The sequence below is a fragment of the Eurypyga helias genome, unplaced genomic scaffold (genome assembly GCF_000690775.1).
Source record: "Eurypyga helias isolate BGI_N326 unplaced genomic scaffold, ASM69077v1 Scaffold46380, whole genome shotgun sequence".
In the NCBI taxonomy this organism is placed as follows: domain Eukaryota; kingdom Metazoa; phylum Chordata; class Aves; order Eurypygiformes; family Eurypygidae; genus Eurypyga; species Eurypyga helias.
Genome location: NW_010224632.1, coordinates 1 through 7,338, shown reverse-complemented (window position 1 = coordinate 7,338; position 7,338 = coordinate 1). Strand labels below are relative to the sequence as shown.

The 7,338-nt window shown below is 47.0% G+C and overlaps 1 protein-coding gene across 1 annotated transcript; it reads left to right on the top strand.

Moving 5' to 3' along the window:
- Positions 1 to 86: 86 nt before the first annotated feature.
- On the top strand, positions 87 to 6,919 carry NCL (nucleolin). The gene is made up of 14 exons (XM_010146463.1): positions 87 to 179; positions 717 to 1,005; positions 1,308 to 1,451; positions 1,842 to 2,024; positions 2,231 to 2,314; positions 2,570 to 2,705; positions 2,978 to 3,114; positions 3,525 to 3,651; positions 3,872 to 4,005; positions 4,332 to 4,467; positions 4,573 to 4,724; positions 5,577 to 5,703; positions 6,046 to 6,275; positions 6,423 to 6,919. The coding sequence occupies exons 1-14, from the start codon at positions 87 to 89 to the stop codon at positions 6,503 to 6,505; spliced, it is 2,055 nt and encodes a 684-aa protein (XP_010144765.1). The 3' UTR covers positions 6,506 to 6,919.
- Positions 6,920 to 7,338: the final 419 nt, after the last annotated feature.

Sequence of the window (7,338 nt, the reverse complement as noted above, 5' to 3'; positions counted from 1 at the left end):
GGAGCGTAAACGTGCTGCTCGCTCCCGGGGAGGGAGACGAACGCCGCCTAATAGCACGCTCTCTCTTTCAGACTCCCAAGAATCAGATGAAACAGAAAAAAATGGCTCCTCCCCCCAAGAAGGTCGAGGAAAGCGAGGAAGAAGAGTCCTCTGAGCTAGAGGAAAGCAGTGGAGAAGAGGTGATCAATCTAGAGATGAAATCGGAAGGATGCACGTGTCACAGGGGTTGCGAGGGATTATATAGTATGTGGCAGAGAATGGACATGTATAAAAGATTGGTGTCTGCAAGTTGTGGCTAAAGAATAAACCAGATCTCATGAGAGGAAAGCAATATGGAGAAAACTAGTTTAGCTGCTAAGTCTGGGCTTTGGAAGGACTGCTGGGATCATAAAGCTGTTCCCAGTACTGATGAGCAAGGGGATGATCAATTACACGCAAGACTAAAAATTTCAACCTACTGAATGCTGCTAGAGATGTCACTTCCCTTGCTGCAGGACCAGGAGATGCTTTCAGGTTCCACAAGCAGTTTATTAAAAATATGGAAAAAGCTGGTTTTGAGCTTTGCTAATTCAACAGAATAGGCAATCAGTCATTCAACAGAAATTAAGCCTTTCTGAAGGTTATAGTTCAGGTTGCAGTTCCTATCTATTTGTCTGACAATGAAGTAATTATAATTTAAAGGGCCAGCATAAGTCTTACACTAATGTGTATTTCAGATGATGCCTCCAAAGAAACAGCAAAAAGTAGCAGCTACTCCTGCCAAGAAAGCTGCCACTCCTGCAAAGAAGGCCGCTACTCCTGCAAAAAAGGCAGTCACACCCGCCAAAAAGGCTGTGGCTACTCCAGCTAAAAAGGCTGTTGCTCCATCACCTAAAAAGGCTGCTGTCCTAGCCAAAGGAGCAAAAAATGGAAAGAATGCCAAAAAGGAAGAGAGTGAGGAGGAAGATGAAGATGAGGAAGACGAGGAGGAGGATGATGATGAGGAAGAAGAGGAAGAAGATTCTGGTAAGTTACTTCTGAGATACATGTTCGTCCTTGTACAAGTTGACTAAAGTTGGTCCAATCAAGTCACTGAGTTTGTGTACCTTTGGAATTAAAGATTAGTATGATTTAATATTTGAGAAGGGGTTTGAGTGATTAAAAGGGGATAAGGAATCAGTGAAGTTTAGGGGAGAACTTGGGCTGCAGCTGCATTACATGCAGCCTGTGAAGCATGTTCTAGTTTCCTGAACTTGACCAAAAAAGTACTTTACTAGTAAAAATTGAAGGCCGAGTGGTGTGGGTGAGCACTTGGATTGTTGTTGCAGATGAGGAAGAGGAACCGGCAATGCCTGTGAAGCCTGCAGCCAAAAAGCCTGCAGCAACACCAGCCAAAAAACCTGCAGCAGCACCAGCAAAGCAGGAATCTGAAGAAGACGACGACGATGAGGAGGAGGATGAGGAAGATGATGGTATGTGGGATCGAGGAAAACTGTGTGGCTTAACATCTTCTAATTCCTTTTTTTTTTTTTAAGCTAATAAATGTTTATAGGGAGCTAGAGGGGGGTAACTTAATGGATTAGTGGGAGTGATACAGAATATGTGTGTGTCTATCTAGTGCCCAGCTGATTTTAGCTGGCTGCTAGAGTCCCATCAGGTGTGGCTGAGTTCCCTGCTAGTAAAACTTCTTACTCTTGGGATACAGCTACTGGTTTTTAATGCACTAAACCTGCAGGAGAAGCAGCTGTTATAAGCACTACAGATGTAAACGTTAGGAGACATGAAAAGCACTTTTTTACTTCACAAGATTTTCTTTCCTTAGTCTTGAACATGTCTGAAATCTTGTGCTGAACCTGTTTCAGAGTCTGAAGATGAAGCCATGGACACAACCCCTGTTCAGGTGAAGAAACCTACTCCAGCCAAGGCCACAGCAGTGAAAGCCAAGGCAGAGTCTGAAGATGAGGAAGATGAAGATGATGATGAGGAAGATGAAGATGAAGAGGAGGAGGATGAAGAGGATGCCGAGGAGGAAAGTGAGGATGAAAGTGAGTTTAAATGTTTCTGAGGCCACGACTCTCTAATGACAGGAAAGATGCCTGAGCAAAATTCTGTCCTGTCGTGGTTTTTTGGGCTGAGGAACAGTTGCTGTAGTGACACGGTCATCTGTATGGCTGGTGTCGTGCTTCTGTGTTGATCCAGGAGAGGAAAAGTTGGTTTGTATTCTTACGTCGGTGATTGTTCTCTATTGCAGAACCTGTCAAGGAAGCACCTGGAAAGAGGAAGAAAGAAATGGCCAATAAAAGTGCACCAGAGGCCAAGAAAAAGAAAACAGATGGTAGGTGGTGTGGGATCATCAGACGATGCTTGTTTGATGGACTGCGGTCAGGTGATGCAAGCAACTAGCTGAAAGAACAGGATGCTCAGCGGGGTGGTATTCCCAGCACAAATGATGATTACTGGGGACTTAATACTGAAGTATGATGTCACTTTTGAGCAGAAACTGATGTGCTAAAGCTGTCTTGAGTCTGGCTTCCCGTTTTTTTTAACTGCCTTTAAAAAAAAACCCCTTGATTTATATTTTCATTTAAAGGGCCCACTTCAGCTTTCTCTCTCTTCGTGGGAAATTTGACCCCCACCAAGGACTATGAGGAACTGAAGACTGGCATCAAAGAATTCTTTGGGAAGAAGAACATCGAAGCTTTAGATGTCAGAATTGGTGCTTCCAAGTGAGTTGTTAATCAGTAGAATTTTGCTCCTTATTTCTCTTAATTGGCAGTCATTTGTTTGGAGACTAACTGTGCTAATGGTGGTTCCCATCAGCCATCCCTGGGATGGTTGATAGTGTATGGAAGCTGGGAGAGGCGTGGTACTAGTGAGGGTGTAATATTGTCTGGCTTGCAGCTTTATTAAGTAACTTGGCTGGTGGGGATCTCCCTGGTTCTGTCGGTGTCCTCTGCTGCTGGAGGTAGATCACCTCAAACTCACGTAACTCTTTCAGGCGATTTGGCTACGTAGACTTTTCATCTGCTGAAGATCTGGAGAAAGCTCTTCAACTGAATGGGAAGAAGTTAATGGGTATGGAAATCAAACTGGAAAAAGCAAAGAGCAAGGAAACTATAAAAGAAAATAAGAAAGGTATGGCCCATTCGTCTGAATACCTGTGAGCATTAAAGGAGAGTAGCCTCGGAGCAGGCTTGCAGTGTTCCTGAGGGCTGCTGTTTGGCTCTCCTGTGGCAGATCTTCCTGGTTTGGGCGCTGTATATATATCTGGAAAAGTGATCCTAAGGAAGAGTGTATCTTGGAGAGCCTGAGGAGGAAATGTGGCTCTTTCTGAAGCTTTTTTAGGACCTGTTTTCTGAACTTGATGCCCTTAAGAGAAGCACAATGGCAGCCTCGTTAACTACCTTAATAGTTGCTTTTTCAGCTTCTGAAAAAAGTGAATGCTTCTTGTGGTTTTTCTGCTGGATTAACTCACTGGATTCTTACCAAACTGGCAGTGTAGAAGGGAAGGGCTATGTGAAAGTAACCTTTTTCTTCCTTTGCAGAGAGAGATGCTAGAACACTCTTTGTGAAGAATCTGCCCTACCGCTTAACTGAAGAGGAAATCAAAGAGGTGTTTGAAAACGCACAAGAAATCCGAATGGTGATGAACAAGGAGGGAAACAGCAAAGGGTATGTAGTAGCAAGGACTGCTGGATGTTTGCTGTGCCTCATACTCTTGGCATGTTTTGATAAGCTCATGTCCCTACGCTCTCTGAAGGAACCTGATGTGTTGGGTGTACTGAAAATGCAGAATTCTTGAGGCATTTTTCTTCTGCATCCTTCCCCCCCATTCATGAACGTAATTGTCCCAGGAAGGAGACATTGGCTTATGCTCTTTTCTGTGCTGTAGGATGGCCTATATTGAATTCAAATCAGAAGCTGAGGCAAACAAAGCTCTGGAGGAGAAGCAGGGCACAGAGATTGATGGTCGTGCCATGGTCGTCGACTTCACTGGTGAGAAGAGCCATCAAGATCATCAGAAAGGTAATTTTCCAGACCAATAACATCCATGCAGGTGGCATTTAGGATTTAATTCTACTTGTTTCAGAATTTTGCTAGGGATAGAGCAACTTAGAGTGCTGTAGGAAAACAAAAATGTCAGGGAGGGACCTTTTGCCTAGCTCCTGCTCTGCATCCCCTGCACTTCATGTCTCCACTGCATGTTTCAGATGGGGAGGGGACAACTGGTCTAGGTGACCCAAGCAGTGTTGGTCAGGCAACAACTGCTCCCACCCTAGAGAGGGTCTCCTGACTAGAAGAAGGGGGAGCTCTTGTTTTCTTGCGCTTACAGCACTGAGTTTTCTCCGTAGGAGGTGGGGAGAGAGAGTCAAAGACCCTAATTGTCAACAACCTCTCATACGCTGCTTCAGAGGAGACTCTCCAAGAACTGTTTAAGAAAGCTTCTTCCATCAAGATGCCACAGAACAACCAGGGCAGGCCTAAAGGGTATGTTGTGCCTTTCCCCTGACTCCTGGATTGGCACTGCAAATGACCTAACACAGGGGGTCCGTGGAGGTTCCCAGGCTGACTTAAATCTCCCTTTCCAAATAGGTATGCGTTTGTAGAATTTGCCACAACCGAGGATGCCAAGGAGGCACTGAACTCCTGCAACAACACAGAGATCGAAGGCAGAGCGATCAGACTGGAATTCAGTTCGCCGGCGTGGCAGAAAGGGAACATGAACGCAAGAGGAGGGTTTAACCGTAAGTGTGCCGTGTTTGATTCGACTCTGAGAAGGTGGCAGGGGTGCACCATTCGTGCCTGTAAGCAAGTGTGCTGGATGTGATGACTGATTATCTGATATGCTGATGAAACTGTTGCCGAAGTCCTCTAGATAGTCAAGTGCTGATCCAGCAGTGTCTAACCCGTTCGTATCCCCGTTGATACGGTGCAAATACTTAATTAAAAAAGGAGGAAAATGGATTAAAGAAAAAGGGAAGTTACAAATATGGTTGATTAACCTGAGAGGTTTAGAAAAAGCAAAACTACCCAGTGATTTCACTTGACTTCAGCCTTCCAGTAACTGAAGGGGGCCTACAAGGAAGCTGGGGGGGACTTTTTACAAGGGTCTGTAGTGACAGGACAAGGGGTAACGGGTTTAAATTGAAAGCAGGGAGGTTTAGATTAGATATCAGGAAGAAATTCTTCCCGGAGAGGGTGGTGAAGCACTGGGACAGGTTCTCCATAGAAGCTGTGGATGCCCCATCCCTGGCTGTCTCCAAGGCCAGGCTGGACGAGGCTTTGAGCAACCTGGTCTAGTGGAGGGTGTCCCTGCCCATGGCAGGGGGGTTGGAACTGGATGACCTTTAAGGTCCCTACCAACCCAAACCATTCTATGATTCTCTGAATAATTTTTATAAGTACCATGTTGGCTGATGGAGGTACTTGGGCATCAGGTTCTAACTCCAGTCCTGGAAAAGTTTTCAGGGGCCTCAAGTGCCTGAGCTGTTGCTTCACAAGCCCCTTGGCCCTAGGAGCCAGTAACGCCAGCTGGATGTGACATCAGGAAACCTTGCTCAGGTTTAGTGATCTCTGAACGCATTCTCCTTCCCTAGAACAAAGCAAAACGTTGTTTGTCAGAGGCCTTTCTGAGGACACCACGGAGGAGACGCTAAGAGAATCGTTTGAAGGCTCTGTAAGTGCAAGAATAGTCACAGACAGAGACACTGGATCATCTAAAGGGTATGTCGAATAGCCCCTGGGAGTTGTTATGAAAAGCTTCGCTTCAGCCCATTTGTGCGGTATGGGTGGTAAATCGCTTGGGGCCTGTTCGTCGAGGGTGGCGCGTGCTCACTTCTCAATGAGCTCCTTCCTGCCGACCAATCCGTGGCAGCCTATGGATTCGCACGAGAAGGATATCAGCCGTTCGGCACCGGCAGGCTCGCAGTGGGCTTCCCGTCGCTCGCCAGTAGCCGGTGCCGTTCTACAAGTAACGTGGGCCGTGGTTTCCCGAGGGATTGCTGTATGTACCTGCAGGTGGTGCTGCAGCTTGTGGAGTTTGACTGTCTTGAACCTCTTCCCTAGGTTTGGGTTTGTGGACTTCAGCTCCCCAGAAGACGCCAAAGCGGCTAAAGAAGCCATGGAAGACGGAGAGATAGACGGAAACAAAGTGATCCTTGATTTTGCGAAGCCCAAGGGTGAATTTCAGCGTGGCGGCGGATTTGGTGGTGGATTTGGCGGCCGTGGTGGCCGAGGAGGAGGCCGAGGAGGAAGAGGTGGATTTGGTGGCAGAGGTGGTGGCAGAGGATTTGGAGGTAAGAGAACTTAACTAACCCGAAGCTGTTCCCAGGCTTGCGGTGCGGCGCTGCCGCGGTGCTTGATGCGAAGGGCGGGTTTGGGAGGGCAGCAGTATCTCTGCAGGATGCCCATAACTCTGCTTTTGGCCTGATTTTTCTCTCCAGGCAGAGGAGGAGGCGGCTTCCGAGGAGGCAGAGGAGGTGGTGGAGATCACAAGCCGCAAGGGAAGAAGATAAAGTTTGAATAAACCTTCCCCTTGCCTTTCCCTTCTCCTGCTCTCTGAGACTATCTGAAAGGACTCCGGGGGTTTTTATTCTCCTTTTGTCGTGGCGGAGCCTTCGGAGGACATTCCAAGATGCAAAGCAGTACTGTGAGCCACTTGGAAGATACAATTTTCATTTCAAGGAAGAGAGAGCAAGCCATTTTGACTGCTTGCCTATTCAAATGAACTTTTTAAAAAAAACAAAAAAAAAAAGAGCGATAGATGTGGGAATTTCCCCCTTGTCTGTGAGTTGTCTTGAATTTATAATGTTTTACCCATGTACAAAAATATTTTTTTTTCCTATAAACTTCTGTAGCATTTTTGCTGTAAAAATGCAGAATGTTTTATCATTTGTGCTTCAGCACCCTGTCTTGGACAGATTAAAGGACCTAAACTGGTTCGTGTTACTTGTGTGCCGCTAACTGGAGCTGGGCTACGTCTGTTCTGGGCCCTCTCTCCCCTGAGGGCGTGAAAAACGTCGCAGGTCCTGTCCTTGCTGCAGTGAGGAGGGGAGAGCGACAGCTGAGGTAAGGCCTCTCCCCAAAGCACGTTCTGTTGCGTGCAATTAGCATGCTAGCCTGTTGCTTACTAAAGAGTAAATTGGATCCTGTGGCAAGGCCCTACGCAGCATTGTGCTTACAGGTGTTGCTCCTTGGCCCCTCTTGGCCCTCAACGAACCGGGGTCAGGGGCTGTAGCCACTTGCCCCCCTTGACCCCTTCCTCAGGCTCGGTACTGGGGAGTGCTGTGGGTGTGAAGGTACAAGGTCCCAGCTCCCTCCCTAGTTAACTGGCTTCTCTTTTCCCAGCCAGGCCTTCGG

Bases quoted from the DNA above. Each gene is read 5' to 3' on its own strand.
- NCL (XM_010146463.1), top strand. From the start codon at position 87: ATGAAACAGAAAAAAATGGCTCCTCCCCCCAAGAAGGTCGAGGAAAGC. The intron at 3,115-3,524 runs GTATGGCCCATT...CTTCCTTTGCAG, and splicing joins TATAAAAGAAAATAAGAAAG to AGAGAGATGCTAGAACACTC. The intron at 4,725-5,576 runs GTAAGTGTGCCG...CTCCTTCCCTAG, and splicing joins CGCAAGAGGAGGGTTTAACC to AACAAAGCAAAACGTTGTTT.